The sequence below is a fragment of the Cladophialophora yegresii genome (assembly GCF_000585515.1).
Source record: "Cladophialophora yegresii CBS 114405 chromosome Unknown aczIN-supercont1.1, whole genome shotgun sequence".
In the NCBI taxonomy this organism is placed as follows: domain Eukaryota; kingdom Fungi; phylum Ascomycota; class Eurotiomycetes; order Chaetothyriales; family Herpotrichiellaceae; genus Cladophialophora; species Cladophialophora yegresii.
In genome coordinates this window covers 5,148,337-5,169,012 of record NW_006913045.1, presented here as the reverse complement: position 1 = coordinate 5,169,012, position 20,676 = coordinate 5,148,337, and the positions used below count along the sequence as shown (strand labels likewise).

Sequence of the window (20,676 nt, the reverse complement as noted above, 5' to 3'; positions counted from 1 at the left end):
TCAAGCGCGACAGGCAACGGACGTGCAGATGCGTGGTGTGCCTTTCCACGGCTGTTGGGGGTGTGGGAGAGCGGGAGGCTCGAGTGATCGACCGGCCTGGACGTGTGACCTGGTGCGAGGGTGAGGGTGCGAGAGATAAGGGTCACGTGGGCGCTACATAACTGGCAATCAGCAGCTCGCCAGCTTCGCCTCAGTCATCCCTCAGCTGTCCCTCAGTTGTGTAATGACCCATCTGTCGTCTGTATTCTGGTCATCAACCTTGCTGTCAGCTTGTGCATCTTCCCCGGATTTCACTGCCTCTTTCTGCGCCCAACAAGCAAACATAATCCCCGCGGCGCCCATCTGAGACTCTTGTGCATCAAGACATGCACCCAACGCTTATCACTGCCGAATGGATCCCTCTTCCGGAGCTGCTCTACCTTCCGCTCATCCTACTGCTGCCTCGTTTCTGCAAACCTGTTGATCTGACGTAGGTCCTAGGCGAATATGTCCGATACTGCGTCCCTTGGGGGTAGGACCCAGTTGTTGCTGCGGTCCAAGTTCATGCAATGGTACTCGTAATTTCGAAGACAAAATGGGTATTACTTCACTGGAGCACGATTAACGTCTCATTGATAACGAGATGATGGATACTGTCAGGATTAGATATCCAACCCGCTTACTAACAACCACAGTCCCACTGGAACAACCACGTTGTCGTTTGCCGCAGTCAAGGTACTCTCTAATAGACTTGCCCCGGTCCCTGCAACTAGGCATTTCCCCAGAAGTGACCCGAACGTCTTCCCATCATGCCACGACGCCCATCCCCCGAGCCTAAGCCAAGCCCAGCTCGCTAGTAGGCCGCACGTGACCGCAAGGGCAAAGGCGAGGCTTCCTTCCAAGCTTTTCCCACCCACCCAGTACCATTTTGTCTTCCCATAACGCCGGCCGATCAGGCTTGCCGCCGCATCGCCCATGCCCACACAAACAACGCCACTGACCATGCTCAAGTCTCGCACTGAAGTGTCCCAGCCAGTCCATGGCGCATCACCACCGCGGGGCGCAGCAGCAAGCGAAAGCCACAAAGGGATGGCACACCCAATCAACAAGAAGATGTGTGACACAATGACTGGACCTCGGTGATCTCGCCCATCCACGTATGGCGCCAAAAACACAGTCAACGGTTTCGAGATCGGCGGAAGCTGTGACGCCCGGAAAAGGTCGAGCAGCAAGAATATCGCCAGGATCAGGCTAAGAGCCAACGCAATAAAACACGGATCCACATATATTGTGGGAAGCAGCATGGCCACCATGATGCCATGAAAGACCTTGCGTCTGGTGTCAACCTCAACCACAGATGTGAGTCGCACGACAGCCGCGATACCAGTTCCCAGAACAACGAGGCAGTATGCGCATATGGCGAGGCGTGTGGTAGCAGGTCCGAGCACGTTTTGTCGGAGGTGCTCAATGAGTCCGTCCTCGATAGCGGGCTCCCTCTGCCGAGCTGGAAGGCTGATCCAGCGCTCTAAGTTGTTGCTGACTACCCAGAACCGGAACGCGGGGAGATTCCCAAGCAAATAGCCGAGTGCCCACCCGATCGGCTCATGGTTAGACAATGCTCGCGCAGCCACATAGAGCCGAACCGGGCCCAGGATTATGGCAGCAACAGAGAAGTAAGCAACTGCCGCATACGCATACTTCCGAACTCGAACTTGTTCCAGAGTAAATGCCAGGAACGGCGCGGAGGACCCACTGGCGACTGGCTTCGCCTTCTTCGAAGTGACGGGGTCCTGTTTGCGGCTGCCATGGTCGAAAGCTGCGAAAGAATTCCTGCGAAAGGGCGCTGCTATTGTCGCTGTATCCAGTGAAGTAGCCTGGGTCACTGGCGCTTCAAGCGCTGATTTCGCCTCTTCACCCGGGTCCATGGCAGAAAAAGCTCTTCCGTTGAGTTGCAGCTTCAGCCGAGGACGCAATCTCCGGATACTCTTCATAGGCTGAACATCGTCGTCAGATTCGGACTCTTCACCGTCGACCTGACGGAACGTCCCTCTGACAAGAAAGGTACATATAGCTTGATCAATTTGTGATATAAAGCCTCGGTTCCGTCTTATCTTCAGAAGCCTCCAGGTTGGCACCCGTGCCAGTGCAACTTCCCACATTAGCACATTCTTGCATGTGATGAATATGCACAAGCCGCCGAGCCATATCATTCCCTTCAGGATTTCAGCTTGCGGTGTCCCCGCAAAGAGATAGAGGGTAACCAACGCTGACGAAAGTAGCTGTAACTCTGAGGTCTCGAGGCTGGATGTGGTGAGATAGCCAAGCATCGACATCAATACGTGGTGCAGTGGAAATAGCAGAACCAGGTCTTCTTGCGTCAGAGACGGACCGATCTTTAACGAAAGTGGCTTCGAGACCGAGGCAGTAAATATTCGGTGATACGAGGTGTGGAGGGGTAAAACTGAAATTAGCCAGAGCAGATAGTCCCCGATCGCAGGGAATTGTGGTGTCGTTGTGACTAATCGCGGCATGGAGGAAAGGCCACAAACAATGGCGGCGGGGAGAAACGAACTGTTGTGGTGGAACAGTGATATGGCAACCATCGATGGTAGCGATACAGGGTACAGAAGAGGCCCTGGGTCAAACCGTGAGGGGATATGTAATGCCAGTCGTAGTGCCTGGATTAAGGTCTTGCCTGATGCCAGCGCACGACAGGTGAGTCGAAGAGGGTACAGCAGGTATACGAGAAGGGGAATAACAAGAAAAGCCGCGATCTCATTCAGCCAGTCCTTGAGACCTGTCGAGCCTTTCCTGTTATTCCACACAATGGCGCTGATGCCACAGAGTAAGATGGTCTCTGTACATCTTCGGACAATCTCACGTCCTTTCCGGTCCTTGTATGTTTCATAGTCCCTCACCTGGCTTCTCGTTGCCTGCGATCTCTTCTCATTTTTCTCTGGTGGCTCAAAGAATCGAGGTTCTTCCCCGTCCACGAAGGCCGGAGGTGTAGACGGCGGGCTTCCAGCTGGTGTGAGATTCGCTGGTGTGCTTCCTCGGAGGCCCTTATGCAAGCGTAGTGCGGGTGCCGGAAGGCCCTTCAGGAAAGGACCCTTCTCATCATCCGCCTCCGTGCCGCTGTCACTGGACTCCGACCGGCTCGGACGGGGTGATGGAACGAATCCATGGGCGACTGAAGTCGAGCCACCGGCGCTTGACCATGACTGGGACGTCGTAAGACTGTCACCCCTCAAATGGTATGGTCGAGGTGTGCGTGATAATGTCAGATTATGTTGATCGTGAATTTCTTGAGAGCTAGATCGGCCGCTGTCAGTTCTAGTCGGCTTCAAGAAAGTCATCGGAGGCCAGATCCGAAAATGGTGGGGGAAGTCGGGCGCGGTCTATCGGGAGCACTCATTCATGGTGGATAGGCGTCGTCAAGGAATTGTACTGCAAATACTGCAGGCTCAGGTGCCATCCTGGTGTAGCATGACCAGGTGGTTTTGTTGGGAGAGACTGAGCAAATTCACATGCAACGCAGGAAGTGCGAGCTGCAGGTGCCTCTTCAAGTCTGGCCTGGACTTCATATTCCCACAATCCGCGCCGCGTGACGACGTAACGCATTGAGCCCCGGCATCCACTACTCGTACTGTACCTACCTAGTTAGCCACCTAGGCGCTCCAGCACCGCCAGCTACGGTAATGTGCCAAGCACACCGCTGACGAACGCAGGCCGACCTAAGTGAGGCACATCGTGTGCACATACTCAGTACGCGTAAGGGATATAGATTGCATTTACAGATGACAATTCTAACGTTCAGAGCATGGCTGTTAACCGCAAGGATACTGCGAAGCCACCATGACTTGTCAAAAGTCAGAAGCAAGCACCATCGCTTACAGCTCAGCTTCCATCTTATCCAGAATGGTCCTGGTGAACTCATGTGTCGTCGCGTCGCCACCCATATCGCGCGTCCGTACCTTTCTGCAACAGTGAGTCAGCCGGTGAAAAAACGTGGCGGCAGCCGGTCATGACTTACCCATCAGCAATCACGTCATATACAGCCTTGGAAATGCGGTTCGCATGGTCGTCCAGACCCAGGTGTCTGAGAAGCATAGTACCAGAGAGAAGCAGAGCCGTAGGATTGGCTTGATCCTTGCCTTGAATATCCAACCCGACGTGTCTGCAGCCAGGCTCGAAGACCGCAACATCGCGACCCATGTTGCAACCAGGAACCACACCGGGGCCACCGACAAGGGCAGCAGTAATGTTCGTCAGAATACCACCGTAGAGATTGGGCATGACCATCACATCGAATTGTTGCGGTCTTGACACAGCTTGCATAGAGGCATTGTCCACGATCATGTCGTTGACCTCCAAGGTCGGGTAGTCCTCCCCAACCCTCTTGACTGTGTTCCGGAACAGACCATCGGCAAGTTTCATGATGTTCGCCTTGTGGATGCAAGTGACCTTTTTCCTGTTGTTCGCCAGCGCAAATGAGAAGGCGAACTTGGCAATTCGCTCGGACTTGGCTCGGGTGATGATCTTCAACGACTCGACGACACCTTGCACAGATTGGTGCTCTAGACCAGAGTACTCGCCCTCTGTGTTCTCACGAACAATGCAGAGATCCACATTCTTGTGCCGAGTCACCAGACCGGGAATGTTCTTGATCAATACCACAGATGCGTAGATATCGAGTTCCTGGCGTAGGGCGACGTTGAAGGACTGGTGACCGGATCGTTCGATTGGAGTGTGTAGAATTCCTTTCAGCCCGAGTTTGTTCCGTCGAAGAGATGATATTGACTCCTTGAAGAGGTCTTCTGAGTGCTTATCCCCCGAGTCTACACCTGTCACGTCGACCTGCTCCCATTCGATGGGGACGTTGTCCGCTTTGAATATCGTCTTTACTGCTTCGGCGACTTCGGCACCAACGCCATCACCTGCGGTGATAAGCACCGAGTAAGTCCACTGCTTCAACAGGCGCTGAAAGAGTTTGAGTATGTGTCGTACCAGGAATCAATGTTACGGTATATTTTCCACCATATTTTGTGGGCTTGAAGATGTCGGATTCGACGCTAGCGTAGGCTGGACAGAAACAGATACATCAGCTGTTGGAACAATCTTGATTAAAGTCGACGTTCAGCTCACATCTGGCAAGGAAGGGCGAGGCGGTGGTAGGTCTGCTTGCCCGCTGGGCAGCTCGGAACAGCGCCTGCGGCAGAAAAAGCTCGTTAGATTACCGCGCGCCGAGAGGTGCAGTCTTGTCCTCACCTGAGCGCTTCGACTGGACCTTGCTAGCGACATTGTAGCGACACGGCCAGGTGAATGCAGGGGTCGACGACTACCGTATCGCGCAGCAGCAGTGGTGTAAAGCAGAAAACTTATCGCAGGGTGGAGGAGCTTTGTTTCTGATGCAACCCGGAACGAGCTCTGACCAATCGCAGTGCAACATCCGAATGACGTCAATGGTCGCAAGGACGGCTGACCTAATAAGAGGCAGGTTTATTGCAGCTTTCCGCGGTCACACAGTACGAGGTACTCGGACGTGCGCGATGGAGCATTGGATATCTGTGTCCCGACCAGCTTTTCCTAGTAGAAGAGTCCAATTGTTATACAGACATCGTACTCATAGCACATCTAGATATCAGATGGCAGGGAGGAGGTGGGTTTCCAAAGAAGGAGTCACCCAGTGCCTCATTTCTGCTCTCAATTGGTTCTGACTGTGGCTGCTTTGTATGTCGGAGAGACCAAGCATCTATACTAGGCACCCACAGTGGCACAATAATGCTCTTATATCTGATCGGAGTGCCCAATCCTCATCTAGCCTCCCCAACTTCATGCACCACCTCGACCTGCCTTACGACTAGATCACGCGACAAGGAATGTGCCAGACAACTATGGACAATCACCCATTTAGCAGAAGTGACCTCCTCAAACTTGCTGGTATGTCGTCTGTTCTTGCAAGAAAGAAAGAAAACAAATCAAGAATGCATGGAGGTGCGAGCATTTTGATGCCGGTTCTTGCATGACCTAAATACATCAGTCCCTGGTGATCCGGTGGGATTCAGCGAAGGATCCTGGAGATAACAGACGACGAAGCCAGACAGCCTGTTGGGGACGCGAAGGTCAATGAATGGGTGACGGTAAGCTCAGCAATCGAGACCCGAATCCATCATCTTATGGCAGCGGACCGGGGCCTCGCCGAGTTGCTGCTTGAAGTGGAAAGTCGAGCTCGGGAAGGTCATCGGGTCGCATGATCTACAGTAACTCGTGTGCAGGCTGGGCGCTCTGTCCATTTGCAAAAGACAGAAGTACGGAGGCCGACAGTGAGTATCAAACCTCATCTGGCACGACCAGGACTTTTGAACACGGACTCGCCGCAGTTGCCGGATCTGGCGTCCCCACAATCCATGCAGGGCTAGCCTCTTGCACGCGGCAGACCTCTGCCTGGGTGCCAGACCCGTGGCTTTGCGGAGGGCGAATGCACGAGACCTGGTCTAAGTTTCACAGCAATCCGTCCGTTCCTTCAACAAGCTGACCATCGTGTTTGCTTGGGATCAGCCGGGCAGACATAGATGCAGCCAGCCATACGGTCTCTTTCCAGGCTTGCTGTCCAAACACGAACCATAAACTCACGGGCTCAAATCCTGCGTCGATCCTTCGAAAGCCGACCCTCTTTCTACGTCAAGACTGCTTCAGCATACCGCCAGTGCAGACAGCTCTCTTCTTTGCCTTCCTCTACTCCTTCTAGACTTGCAGGAGACCCAGCTACAAGATCCTTGCGGCCATCGACTCCTGCTTTCTACTCAAGACTGTCACCATTCAGAACATTCCATTCTACCACCATGTGCCGATTCATGTCAGACTCGCCAGGGACCGTCAATACCCAAGGCCGAATCATCCTGCCAGCAAATGTCGTTCCAAAGCACTACGATGTGACCCTTGAGGTTGATTTCGACAAGTTCGTCTTCAAGGGAGTGGTTGTCATTGACCTAGATGTTGCAGAGGATTCTGCATCGATCTCGTTGAATACTCTAGAGCTCGACATTCACTCTACAGCCGTTCATGCTGATGGTGCCTTGGTCACGTCCTCGCCGACGCTCTCTTATGATGCAGATACTCAGACAACCACCATTGAGCTTGGGGAAGGCAAGAAGCTCTCCAAGGACCAACAGGTTCAGCTAAAGCATACATACACTGGTCAATTGAACGACAAAATGGCTGGATTTTACCGGTCAAAGAGAAAGGACGGAAAGTACCTTGCTGTTACACAGTTTGAGGCTACCGATGCAAGGAGAGCGGTTCCCTGTTTCGATGAACCTGCGCTGAAAGCAGAGTTTACCGTCACGCTGATTGCCGACACCGAAATGACCTGCCTCTCGAATATGGATGTTGCGTCAACAAGTACAGTGGATTCAGAAGTCACAGGTGGAAAGAGGAAGGCTGTGAAATTCAACCGGTCACCGCGCATGTCGACCTACCTCTTGGCTTTCATTGTTGGAGAGCTCAAGTCAATCTCGACAGACAAGTTCAGATTACCCATCAAGGTGTGGATGACACCGGACCAGAATGAATCCGACGGGCAGTTCGCGCTCGAAGTCGCTGCTAAGACCCTAGCATTCTATGAAAAAGCATTCCAGGCACCATACCCTTTGCCAAAGATGGATATGGTTGCTATCCCTGACTTTGCTGCCGGAGCGATGGAGAACTGGGGTCTGGTAACTTACCGTGTGGTAGACCTCCTCTTCGACCAGAAGTCTGCTGGGGCTGCAACGAAAGAACGGGTCGCCGAAGTTGTTCAGCACGAATTGGCCCATCAGTGGTTCGGAAATCTGGTGACGATGGACTTTTGGGACGGGCTGTGGCTCAATGAGGGATTTGCAACCTGGATGAGCTGGTACAGTTGCAACGAGTTCTATCCTGAATGGAGGGTGTGGGAAACCTTCGTAATTGATACCTTACAAGGAGCCCTGGGATTGGATGGCCTGCGCAGTTCGCATCCCATCGAAGTGCCTGTGCACCGGGCCGAGGATATCAACCAGATTTTCGATGCCATCTCGTACTCGAAGGGCTCATCCGTCCTCAGAATGATTTCCAAGTACCTCGGCGAGGACACCTTTATTGAAGGTGTGAGGAGGTACATCAAGAAGCATGCCTGGGGCAACACGCAGACAAGTGATCTGTGGGATGCTTTAGGGGATGCGAGCGGAAAAGACGTGGCACATGTGATGGACATCTGGACTAAGAACATTGGCTATCCGGTGATCACAGTGACCGAGAACGAGAAGGACTCCAGTATTACCATCGAGCAGAATCGATTCTTGCGAACGGGCGATGTGAAGCCCGAAGAGGACAAGGTCCTCTATCCGGTGATGCTTGGGCTCCGGACCAAGGATGAAGTCGATGAGACTTTGATGCTCACCAAACGAAAACAGACGTTCAAGATCAAGGGAGGGTTGGATTTCTACAAGCTGAATGCCGATCACTCGGCCTTTTACAGGACTAGCTACACACCCGAGAGGTTGACGAAGCTTGGGGAAGCCGCCCAAGAGGGCCTGCTCTCTGTTGAAGATCGAGCTGGGATGATTGCTGATGCCGGTGCCCTCGCGGCCAGTGGTTACGGCAAGACGTCGGGCATTCTCAGTCTTCTGCAGTCGTTCAATACGGAGACACAGTTCGTGGTGTGGAATGAGATCCTCACCCGAATCAACGCGGTGCGTAACACGTGGATCTTCCAGGATGAGAAGGTCAAGGACGCCTTAAAGGCTTTCCAGTTAAACCTGACCTCAGCGAAGGCACACGAGCTTGGTTGGGAATTCTCGGAGAACGAGGATCATATCTTGAGTCAGTTCAAGAGCATGATGTTTGGCTCCGCGGGCCTTGCAGGCGATGGAAAGATTCAAACGGCGGCCAAGGAGATGTTTGGGAAATTCCTGCAGGGCGACTATGCTGCTGTCCATCCTAATCTGAGGTCATCGGTGTTTGCCATGGCACTTAGAGATGGCGGCGAGAAGGAGTGGGATGCCCTGCTCGCCCGATACCATTCCGCGCCAACCTCGGATGAGAAGAACACTTGCCTGCGAAGTCTGGGCCGGGCGAAGGATCCTGAGCTGATCAAGAAGACTTTGGACTTGGCGCTCAGCGGACAAGTCAAGATGCAGGATATCTACATGCCTATTGGTGGCCTGGGCACCACATCCGAAGGTATCGAGAGAAGATGGGAGTGGATGTGCGCCAACTGGGACGAGCTCGTTGAGAAGCTTCCACCCAGCATGACCATGCTCAGCAGCGTGGTCAGCATCTGCGCTGCGGGCTTTACATCGGAGGACCAACTGGCCAAGGTCGAGAAGTTCTTCGACGGCAAGGACAAGAAAGGCTTCGACCGCAGCTTGCAGCAAAGTATGGACTCCATTCGGGCGAAGGCTAACTGGCTGAAGAGAGACGGAGAGGATGTGCAAGGATGGCTGAGGAGCAACGGGTATTTGAAAGAAGTCAGTGGGAAGCTGTGAGCTGCTGATATGGGCTGATGGTACGCCCGGGATCGCATGGCATAGACAAAGTCCCCGGGGCCTGAAAGGGGGCGTCTAGATGCAAGCTGTATTACTAGAATACCACCATAGAAGGAAAGACATCGGCATCTCCACCAGCCGAAAGGGAGCTGTCTACGAGGCACAGGTAGCTGCGCGCAGTAGCATTGTTCCAACGAGTGGCGTGAGACGGTGCCGAGGCTGGGGCACTCCGTCCGTGTTGGGGGATGATGGAGGTGCCGTTGGTGCCGGTGGCTCGACTCGGATGAAACCCGCCGCGCCCAGAGATCTGCATGCGAGACGCAGCGTCGGCCAATCACAGGCATTTGGTACCTGACGACCGTCATTGGAATTTTATTTTCCGGGAAATCGCCTCTACTGTGTACACGGCGCAGTCAGTCCTTCGATCACGCTCCACGACGCATTGTTTGCCAGGCCACAGGCGTGCTTTCGCTCTTTTGAATCGCGAATTCCTTCAAGTCGTTGTACCGTCCTACTGTAACTGTATCTCGCCAACCCAACACCTGCGGACACATCGACAATGGGTCTCCTCACCACCCTGACAGAGCCCCTCGACTACCTCCGTGCGACCCTCCCAACCTACCAGCTCGTTCTCCTCGGTCTCTTGGCTTTCGTCGCTGTATCGGTAGCATGGAATGTCACGAGGCAGCTGGTGTTCCGGGATAAGACCGCGCCGCCAGAAGTATGGAGTTGGTTTCCAGTGCTTGGAAACACGCAAGTGCATCGATGCTCGGCAAGAACCTGAAGTGGCGTGCTAACTTCCCTCTTAGGATCTGGTACGGCATGGATCCCTTTGACTTCTTCTTTGCATGCAAGGAGAAGTACGGCGACGTCTTCACTTTTATCCTGCTCGGTCGAAGAGTTACGGTGTGTTTGGGTACCAAGGGGAATGAGTTTATCTTGAACGGCAAATTGAAGGACGTAAATGCTGAGGAGATCTACACCGGGCTGACCACGCCCGTGTTTGGGGAGGGCGTGGTGTACGACTGCCCCAACGCCAAACTGATGGAGCAGAAGAAGTTTGTCAAATTCGGATTGACGATGGAGGCCTTCCAATCCTACGTCGACTTGATTTCGAGCGAGACACAGTCGTTCGTGGCCAAGGGCAAGCCTTTTCACGGGGATTCTGGGACGATCGACATTGTCCCTGCCATGGCGGAACTGACCATTTATACCGCATCACGATCGCTTCAGGGACCTGAAGTACGCGCCAAATTCGACTCGACCTTTGCCGATTTGTACCACGACTTGGACATGGGATTTTCACCCATCAACTTCATGCTTTCGTGGTTTCCTCTGCCCCATAACCGCAAACGGGATATCGCGCAGAAGAAGATGGCCGATACGTATATGGAAATTATCAAGGCCCGACGGGCTGCTGGTGGCAAGAGGGACAAGGGCGAAGAAGACATGATCTGGAACTTGATGGCCTGCGTTTACAAGGATGGCACGCCGGTCCCTGATAAGGAAGTTGCGCACATGATGATTGCCCTGTTGATGGCGGGACAGCACTCCTCTTCGTCGACGTCCAGCTGGATCCTACTGAGATTGGCCACGAGACCGGACATCCAAGAGGAGCTGTTGGACGAGCAGAAACGGGTGCTGGGCGAGGACCTGCCGCCCCTGACATATGACAACCTCCAAAAGCTCACCTTGAACGCAAAAGTAGTCAAGGAGACGCTGAGGATCCACGCCCCCATTCACAGCATCCTGCGGAAAGTGAAGTCACCTTTGACGATCGTTGCGAATACCCCGGAGGCTACCAACACGTATCAGATCCCCACCACTCATACACTCATGTCTGCGCCGGGCGTGACATCGCGAGAGCCCGAATTCTTCCCTGAGCCCATGAAATGGGAACCCCATCGCTGGGACGAAGGCCATCCCTTGGCATACACCCGCCTCGGCACCGACCAAGAAGAGTTTGAGGATTATGGCTACGGTATGATCAGCAAAGGTGCCTCTTCGCCATATTTACCCTTTGGGGCTGGAAGACATCGGTGCATTGGTGAGCAATTTGCCTATGTCCAGCTGGGGACAGTTCTTGCGACTATGGTCCGGCACGTCAAGTTTAGACAGATTGAGGGCAAGCAATTGGTGCCCACAGATTATTCGAGTCTATTCAGCAGGCCGATGGCGCCAGCGGTCGTGGAGTTTGAGAAGAGAAAAAGCGTGAAGGAGAAGAACTAGGGCACGGCAGCAAGTGGTGGATTGTACATACAGAATATCAGCAAAGCACCCCAGCTGAGGAACTTTTCGTGATTAGGCGTCAAGGCGGTCGAGGGGATAGAATACTGCGGACTATGTACACAGTACGAGTACTCCGGAGAGTGCTAATGATAGTGGCCTGCCGGCCTGATCGGAGTCCGGTCAGTTTGATGTTCCGGGCTACTCCACTCGGTCTGTGAACACACCGGACCCGGCTATATTGCAGAGAGAATGATATCCACCGATTCACCTGGACGGCCACATAATCTATGTGTTACGTATAATGGACAACCTTGTCCCTTCACAGAGGGATGAGATGGACGGCGTAACGAGACAGTACCTTTAGCAGGTGCCCGTCTCTGAACGAGCATGGAATAATGATGCCTGGGAGCATCTCGTACTCGCATCGCAGGTCAAGCGCGCACAACGAGTCGCTACTCGGATGCTGGAAGATCAAGAGTCCGAATGGAGCCTTGACTTGGCATGGCCGTTGCCACATGCCATCGCTTAAATTGTGAATTAGGCGGTCCCATTGGACGATCGAGGGCCTCTAAGCCTTGCTAAGCCTAGGATTCATTCCAGACTCGGGATCGAAATCGTAGGTCAACGGGCAATCGTGGGTTTCCCTTTGTTTGCAGACCTGGAAGTCTTGCAAGCACAGGCCGTGGGAGACGGGGTCTCCGTCTCATGATATTATTGATTCTATGTATCCCTTTTCCTTTTCCATCCCGCATAAATGCGCTTCGTGATAGAGTTTCTCCCTGCCCTTTGCTGGTTCAGGTTTATTTCATTCTTTGCTCGTGGGCCTTGTGGCTGCTTTGAATTCTCAGGTCCGGCAGAATAACCGTCAATACCATACTGTACACCACCAGACATCACCATCATCCGTTCGTTCAATCCACACGTTCAGAACCCTTATTTTGAGCATAGGGTTCTCGACCCTACACAAAGACCAGATCGCGAACGAGAGTAAGCACCTTCAGCTGCAAGACATCGCATCCTTCCGGACTTGATACCCTTGCACTGTGTCAGCGGGCGCGGCCTGTGCACGCTCAGAGCTCCACACGGACACCACGCACAGTGTTAGGCCGCCTGAATCCTTCCGGTCTGCAGATGACCTAAGCCTTGCCGGGCTGTCGGTTGATAGAGCCCACCGATGGGACTGTTCAGCAAAAAGAAGGGCGCCCCTGCCACGGAGAGCCTGGATGTCCCAACTGGTGACGGCGCTGCCAAATCTGAAACCACCACAGCGGTTCCGAGTCAAAATGTGTCAGATACAGAATCACTGGATAAGACCCAGGAGGTAGAAAGAGGTGTGCTGGACGAGAAGGAGGCCAAGGAAGTGAACAAGAGCATCGCGACCAGTGAGAGCGACATCACCGTTCCCTCAGATGGAGCACGAATGGATACACCAGAGACAAAAGAAAATGCTGGAGAACGCGTCCCGATCCAGAGGACAAAGTCGCATACGAGCGTGATCTCTGCCCCCGGCGTCGAAGACGACGATGCCATCGTCTATCCCGGAGGGTTGAAGTTGGCCCTCATCACCCTCGCCCTCTGCCTGTCGGTATTCCTGGTCGCATTGGACAACACTATCATTGCAACGGCGATCCCGAAGATAACAGACCATTTCAAGTCGTTGGGGGACGTGGGCTGGTATGGCTCGGCGTATTTGCTTACGACCTGCGCTCTGCAATTGTTCTTTGGAAAGCTGTACACCTTCTACCCGATCAAGACGGTCTACCTGGTTTCTATTGTCATTTTTGAAGTTGGCTCGGCAGTTTGTGGTGGTGCGCCAACATCCGAAGCGCTGATCGTTGGAAGAGCGATAGCGGGCATTGGCTCAGCAGGTATCTTCTCCGGTGCCTTGATTATCATCGCGTAAGTTCGCTCTCAACCACCCACTCCTGTTGCTCAGCTTCCACCTGCTATTAACATGCTGACTGGAAGGTGATGCAGGTATACCGTGCCCCTGATCAAGCGACCCATTTACACTGGCATCATTGGCGCCATGTATGGGATTGCTTCCATAGCAGGCCCACTCCTCGGTGGCGCCTTTACCGACGGTCCGGGATGGCGTTGGTGCTTCTACATCAACCTCCCACTGGGCGCTGTGACACTGGTGGTTATCGTCTTCTTCTTCCAGTCGCCTCCGCGTAAAGCTGAAGCAAAAGTACCCATTCGTGAACGCGTCCATCAACTCGACCTTGGCGGCACCGCCCTTTTCATTGTGGATATCATTGTGTGCTTGCTGGCCTTGCAATGGGGCGGCTCAACTTACGCGTGGTCGAACTGGCGGATCATTCTGTGCCTCACGCTCTTCGGAATCCTCACTGTTGTTTTCGTCATCTGGCAGTACTTTATGAAGGAATTCGGCACCATTCCGTTTAACATCATCTCGCAGCGCAGCGTCGCGGCTGCCTCGTGGTTTGCGTTCACACTGGGTGGTGCCTTCTTCGTCCTCATTTACTGGGTGCCAATCTGGTTCCAAGCGATCAAAGGTGCTTCAGCCTTCAAGTCCGGGATCATGTGTCTGCCCATGGTGTTGGCGCTCGTGGTTGCAAATATCCTGACAGGCGTCGGGACAACAGCTGTCGGGTACTACACTCCCTTCTACTACGGCAGCGTGCTCCTCTCCGCCATCGGCGCCGGCCTGCTCACCACCTTCGAAACCAACACTGGACACGAGAAATGGATCGGCTACCAAGTCATTTACGGCTTCGGCGTTGGACTCGGCATGCAACAAGCCTTGATCACTGTTCAAGCCGTTCTTCCGTTGAAGGACGTACCAACGGGCACAGCGCTCGTGATGTTCATGCAAACATTCGGCGGCGCCCTATTCGTGTCGGTCGCACAGAACATCTTCAACAACCGTCTGATAACCGAGATCCCCAAGCAAGCACCCGGCATCAACCCGCAGATCATCTTGCACGTTGGAGCGACGTCCTTGAAGGACCAGGTTCCCGCGCGATTGTTGGCCGGTGTGCAGACGGCGTACAATACTGCGCTCACGGAGACGTGGTACATCTCCGTTGCGATGGCTTGTCTGTCCGTTCTCGGCGCGGTTTTCGTCGAGTGGAAGAGTGTCAAGGGGATGAAACCCGGGGCTGTAGCTGCATAGCGTGTGAGCATGCCTTTGTCTCCTTCTGCATATTGCGTGGCGCATATTGCATGGCGGTTTGTTGACATTTTCTCCTCTTCGCCTTGTACATATGGGACGGGTTGGAAACACACGAGACGTGGTGAAGGCCATGGACTGCATAACGATGGATATCATGACCTTTCACAACAACATGCTAGCTTGATGTGAGAAGCACCACGCCACGAACGAGCAAAGAGAGTAATAGACAAAACGTAGACTAATACACCAAGCGGCTCACCATAGAAATAGGCATGCCCTTTGCTTACGTCCAATATTAGTACCCAGTCTTAATGTGAGCGATAGCACTGCTCCTTGTCCTGCTATAAGTCATCAACCTCGGATTCTTCGTTTCCCATTCTACAATCGCTGCTCGGTTAATGGCAGGTGCTGACCATCCTTCGGTCCTCCAAGCATTTCGGTGGTTTCGACTCGCCACGCCTTACGTCGCGCACGACTCACGGAGATGATGGACTCCACAGTCTACATACCAAACGCACAAGCTCTTCCTCGCTGCCCCCTCGGAAGCACGGAAGGGCACAACATCCGGAACAAGATGCATATCTCGCACGGCAATCTCCCTATCCCCATCAAAGAGTGCAACGGCCTTGCCGTCTCCCCGAATCTGCGAAGCTGGAGGGACGCTTGGGTGCTGAGGATGCTCGATTGTGCTGCATCCACAGCGATGCATGCATGACCTTTATGGCTTTCCTTTCCCCTCCTGAAGGCTTTCCTTCGCTACTGGCTAGAACATGGAAGCCACAAGGTGACTCTGGGAGGCCGAGGCCGACCGTGATGGACGACCGGATCCACGTACTACCTTGGGCCCGTCTCCCGGCTTAGGATGGGGTCAGCACTCCAGCTCGATGCCTTCCTCGCGGGGTGGATATGTAGGTAAGCAGGAAAGGGGTTGTCATGAGTACAAAAGAACCATCCGTGCGGCATACCCAACGCATCCCATTTCTCCCTAACTACACCGTACATGGTTGGTGGCCGTATATAACATCTCCATTCTTCAAACCCTGGACTCTCGGTTTCGCCTCTGGACTCTGCTACAGTACCACCGTATCCACGGCGGAGCGACTCGATTTCTTCGCTTTGGAAGCCTTGTTTCACCTCATCGCAATGTTAATCTGCTTCTCGATCTGGTGCTCTGGCGTCGTCTCCTTCGTGGCGGGCATGTACGCGCGGTTCGTCCTGGTTCCGGACATGAAGAAGAAATGAAGTGCAATGCAAGCCAGCAAGCATGGTCGGGTTCACGGCTGAAAGTGCCACCGCGGTGATTAGACTGTCCAGATTGTTGGTTTGCTCACATGTCGAGCGAGTCGGACAGGACCCGCGCTGATCAAGACACACAGCGTCCGCAGATGCGACAGATCTGCCCTATCACCATGGTCCGCTGACAGGAGTATCAATGATGCGGACGTACGCATGTCATCGGTCCTCATGTTCCAGAACACCAACTAGCTGGGAGGGCGTCGTGTGGACGAGTCGCCTTGTCCAAGCAACGCACAACACGGCTAGCATTACAAGCGAGGTTCCTCTCAGCTTCAGCAAGCTTGGCCAGGATGTCATGGTCGGTGGAGACCATCACCGGAGGCACGAAACTCACGCTGGCACAAGCACATCCACATGCTTATGCCGTATCACACTTATGACCTGAAAGCAAGCCTCCTAGGATCTATTCAGCCAAATGCTACAGATGAATGTTCACGAACATCACACCGACATACGCAATGCTCTGTACAGTGGCACGTCGACATCGATCAATCTTCAGGCGTGCAGGCGTGCTATGTACGACCACCCAACTGACAGACCAATCGTCCACATCTGCCTCCGCCATCCTCGGTTGTGAGGTTGTCGCGAAGAGAGAATTAAGGCTAGCAAATCAATACAGTAATGCAGAATCGCTTCACTCGATGACGTCTCTACGTCTAGGAACCTCAGGCTGCCGACGGACCTGAAAGCTGAGGTACACGGTACACGCTCGCTTGGGAGTTGTCAAGGAGGTATAGGTTACACACTGGGCTGAAAGTGTCAAGGAGGTATAGGTTACACACTGGGCTGAAAGTGTCAAGGAGGTACACGGTACCCGCTTGCCTTGCTCGTGCGGGATGCAAGCGTGGGTGCTGGTTCGGCCGTGTGTGGCAGAAGGAGCGGCGTCAAACGAACGACAGGGGAAAGGGAATGGACGACATCACAGAAAACAGGCTTGGATTGTGGGGGTACCACAGTATTTCAGGGACTCCGAAGAATTGGGCGGCCTCATCTCACCTCACCACGCTATGTCTCCGTATCAAGACGGGGGATGACGCAGGATCGGCGGGGAAGATGGTGTCGCCAAATTGTTGTTATCACTAACTCTGTGCAGAACGAGCTGCAGCGATACGAAAGATGACGGGAAAAACCCTGGGGCTACGGACGTGTTATTCTACAGCAACCTCAAACCTCACTCCGCAGTTACGCCGGCTGCTGGACCAGCATATTTCTCTTGTCCGTGGAAGCAAAATACCGTCAATCCCGCCGCGTCTCACATCCTGGCCGCGATTTCCGGCATGCTGGACGCGGCCGGGACTGACAGCACATAGGTTGCCCTGCCGTCGCCTTCGATCCTCCTCTCAGGCGCCGCCTCACTCGCCACATGCCGCTGCATATCGTACAGGTTCATCTCGTCAATCGTGAGCTTGCCAGACGCCACCGCGGCCTTGTATCCGATCCCCTGGCTCGAGAAGCCGATCCTCTCATTGATGTTCTCTCTCGCCCGCGCACTCGCGGCCTGGACCTTTGTCGCCCGAGGCTTGCGGATCTGCTCATACAGGCGCAATCCCGCCGCCACGTCGGCCGTGTAGGTGTACTGGCGGCTGAAGATCAGGCCAAGCGCCGCGGCGTCCTCGATAGCCTGACACGCGCCCTGGCTTTGGTCGGGCAGCATCGGGTGCGCGGCATCGCCGAGCAGACACGTCCGGCCAGCGGTCCAGTGCGTGTACGGCTCGTGAACGAATAATCGCCAGGGGCCGATATCTCGGGCGTGCTTGAACAAGGCTACCAGTCGAGGATCCAGGTCAGGAAACGGGGCGAGCAGTTCGTCGTTGCTAGCCTTGCGGTTCCACCCTTCGGCCGCGTGGTCAGACTTTTCGGTCGGGAAGAAGCAGTAGAACGAGTTGATCTCGCCGGCGCGGCAGGGCGAGTAGACGATCTTCTCGATGCCGACGCCGCCCCAGAACTCGATGGCGCAGTTGGGCGTCAGGTCGAGCAAGCCCAGACGCTTGACTTCTGCCGAGTCGATGACGCAGTGGTAGCACGTCGAGGTGGACTGCTTGCGCGTGGGGATGATGCCCAGCGTGCGGCGGACCGTGCTGCCAATGCCGTCAGCGCCAACGATCATGTCGTGATGGGCTGTGACGCCGTTGTCAAAGGTGATGATTCCGTGTTCGTGGTCGATGGACCGGCATTTGTGGTCGAGGCGAAGTCGTGCGGGAGGTCCTTCGCCTTGGCCGATGGCGGCGTCCATCAGCATTTCGTGCATGTTGACGCGGTGGAACATGTTGTAGACCTGAAATCGGCCAGATTAGCCAGGTAGCGATCCTAGCCTAGGGTACTCTCACCCATCCCCATTGATCCTTGTAGTCCGACAGGTCGTACTCGGCTACCACATCGCCCGTCTTCCAGTCATGGCGGATCAGTTTCTGCAGGACCACAGTCTTGCCCAGCGAGATGTTGACGTTCCATTCCTCGAGCCACCGTGTGCCGTTGGCGGCACAGCTTATCGAGGCGCCGACCTCTCCGGCATAGTGTGCTTGTTCGTATATGGTCACTTGATGGCCTGCTCGGCGAAGAGATGTCGCTGCCGCGAGGCCACCTAGGGCATGTTAGGATGCTGTGCCCGCAATGTCGAGTGTCTGAATGGTGGTCTTACCAATACCGCCCCCAATGACGGCGACCTCGAGGGACCTCCAGCCTTCAAAAACCATGCTGGGAATGGGGTCCGTCGCAGGAGAGTCGTGGCTCAAGCTGATTCGATGGCCTGCCTTCACACGTATGGTCGAACGAAGGTGGTTCGATTCAGGGCACTTACTTTATAGTGATATTGGTCCATCTCCTGTCCGGGAATATTTATCCTTCCTCGGATTTGAGATAGGATCTCAGATAAGGGTAGGAATTGCCTAGAACGCCTGGTTCAATGGCCGCTGGCACCCGCCGCGCAACACCTCCACAATTACAAGCCAAGAGGACGTCTCAGGAGCGTAGCCGACGCTTTCCGCTCCATCCCTCCTAAAGCTGTCGAATTGCCAGGTATGGCATCGTCACACACTCAGAGGTTGACGACGAGGCCCGGAAAGACCAATGATAAGCTGACACCACGAAGTCGAGCATTACCCGACACGTTGAGGCGGCCCGCGCACTCGTACGAATCAAAGCCATCATGCTTTCTACAGGATATACTCCGTACTCCCGTGACTCCCCACGCCAGGCCAATGTGCGGAGTGCAAGTGGGGAGACGGAAAGATGCCGGGGCTTTTGCTGGAGGGCCGTATCGGAGAGGCTGCTTGCGACGGATAGAAATAGGGACGAGGGGTGTCCCTCGTTTCTCTGGTCGAGAGAAGCGTTGTTATTCTTGCAGAGGGTGCCGCGGTTTGTTCAGCGTCGCCTAGTCCGTCACTATGCTCGGTAAAATCGCGCTCGAGGAAGCATTCAACCTGCCACGGTTCGCAGAAAAGCAGCGATGGTGGGCGTCAATGTTCGCCACAGACCCAGACAAGCACGCTCGGGAAATGGGTGACATTGCCGACATCAGACTTCAGTATATGGACAAGCATGGGGTAGGGTATCAGATCTTGTCGTACACTGCGCCGGGCGTGCAAGACATCTTCGACAGAAAGGAAGCAGAGGCTTTGGCAACCGAAATCAACGACTACATTGCCCCGGCCGTCAAGGAACACCCGGATAGGTTTGGGGCTTTTGCGTATGGTTGGCAGTGGTCGCGATGAAACCAAGACTGACATTCTCTAGGACGCTTTCAATGCATGACCCGGAGCAAGCAGCAGCGGAGCTTCGGCGTTGTGTAACACAGTATGGCTTCCTTGGGGCGCTGGTCAACGACACACAGCGTGCAGGTGCCGACGGAGAGGACATGATCTTCTATGACTCGGCGGAGTGGGACGTGTTCTGGGCGACGGTGACTGAGCTCGATGTCCCCTTCTATTTGCACCCGCGCAACCCGACCGGAGCGATGTACGAAAAGCTATGGGCGGCGAGAAAGTGGCTGATCGGGCCCCCGTTGAGCTTCGCCCAGGGCGTCAGTCTGCATCTGCTCGGGATGGTGACGAACGGCGTGTTCGACCGGCATCCCAAGCTCCAAGTCATCATCGGCCACCTGGGAGAGCACATACCGTTCGACCTGTGGCGCATCAACCACTGGTTCGAGGACATCAAGAAGCCGCTGGGGCTGAAGGAGACGTGCAAGAAGACCATCCGTGAGTATTTCGCGCAGAACATCTGGATCACCATGAGCGGGCACTTTTCGACGCCCACGCTTCACTTCTGCATGACCGAAGTTAGTGCTGATCGGATCCTGTTCTCGATCGACTATCCCTTTGAGAGCTTCGCAGACGCGTGCGAGTGGTATGACAATGCAGAGATCAACGAGGTCGACAGGAGAAAAATGGGAAAAGAGAATGCGAGGAGATTGTTCAAGCTAGAGAAGTTCAAGGACTGCGACGCCTAGAGAATAGCCTGGGCGCGCCTGGGCAGAGCGCCGTAAGCGTCTGGGGTGCCAAGGGGGCGTTAGACCCGCCGAAGTTGCAC

General features: G+C 54.5%; 7 protein-coding genes across 7 annotated transcripts; 4 read left to right on the top strand and 3 right to left on the bottom strand.

Annotated features, from left to right (window-relative positions):
* Positions 1-641: 641 nt before the first annotated feature.
* A1O7_01865 (uncharacterized protein) lies at positions 642-3,335 on the bottom strand (the record flags this gene model as incomplete). The annotated part of the gene is made up of 1 exon (XM_007755901.1): positions 642-3,335. One exon carries the CDS (start codon positions 3,333-3,335, stop codon positions 642-644), a length of 2,694 nt encoding a protein of 897 aa, XP_007754091.1.
* Positions 3,336-3,869: 534 nt separating this feature from the next.
* A1O7_01864 (isocitrate dehydrogenase [NAD] subunit 1, mitochondrial) lies at positions 3,870-5,280 on the bottom strand (the record flags this gene model as incomplete). The annotated part of the gene is made up of 5 exons (XM_007755900.1): positions 3,870-3,957; positions 4,013-4,916; positions 4,987-5,061; positions 5,125-5,188; positions 5,248-5,280. 5 exons carry the CDS (start codon positions 5,278-5,280, stop codon positions 3,870-3,872), a joined length of 1,164 nt encoding a protein of 387 aa, XP_007754090.1.
* Positions 5,281-6,821: 1,541 nt separating this feature from the next.
* On the top strand, positions 6,822-9,485 carry A1O7_01863 (aminopeptidase; the record flags this gene model as incomplete). Its single annotated transcript, XM_007755899.1, has 1 exon — positions 6,822-9,485. One exon carries the CDS (start codon positions 6,822-6,824, stop codon positions 9,483-9,485), a length of 2,664 nt encoding a protein of 887 aa, XP_007754089.1.
* Positions 9,486-10,208: 723 nt separating this feature from the next.
* On the top strand, positions 10,209-11,714 carry A1O7_01862 (cytochrome P450, family 51 (sterol 14-demethylase); the record flags this gene model as incomplete). The annotated part of the gene is made up of 1 exon (XM_007755898.1): positions 10,209-11,714. The coding sequence occupies one exon, from the start codon at positions 10,209-10,211 to the stop codon at positions 11,712-11,714; it is 1,506 nt and encodes a 501-aa protein (XP_007754088.1).
* A 1,174-nt stretch (positions 11,715-12,888) lies between these two features.
* On the top strand, positions 12,889-14,853 carry A1O7_01861 (uncharacterized protein; the record flags this gene model as incomplete). Its single annotated transcript, XM_007755897.1, has 2 exons — positions 12,889-13,613; positions 13,692-14,853. The coding sequence occupies 2 exons, from the start codon at positions 12,889-12,891 to the stop codon at positions 14,851-14,853; spliced, it is 1,887 nt and encodes a 628-aa protein (XP_007754087.1).
* Positions 14,854-17,401: 2,548 nt separating this feature from the next.
* On the bottom strand, positions 17,402-18,842 carry A1O7_01860 (salicylate hydroxylase; the record flags this gene model as incomplete). The annotated part of the gene is made up of 3 exons (XM_007755896.1): positions 17,402-18,424; positions 18,477-18,730; positions 18,788-18,842. The coding sequence occupies 3 exons, from the start codon at positions 18,840-18,842 to the stop codon at positions 17,402-17,404; spliced, it is 1,332 nt and encodes a 443-aa protein (XP_007754086.1).
* A 690-nt stretch (positions 18,843-19,532) lies between these two features.
* Positions 19,533-20,596, top strand: A1O7_01859 (2,3-dihydroxybenzoate decarboxylase; the record flags this gene model as incomplete). Its single annotated transcript, XM_007755895.1, has 2 exons — positions 19,533-19,834; positions 19,882-20,596. The coding sequence occupies 2 exons, from the start codon at positions 19,533-19,535 to the stop codon at positions 20,594-20,596; spliced, it is 1,017 nt and encodes a 338-aa protein (XP_007754085.1).
* Between the last annotated feature and the right edge of the window lie 80 nt (positions 20,597-20,676).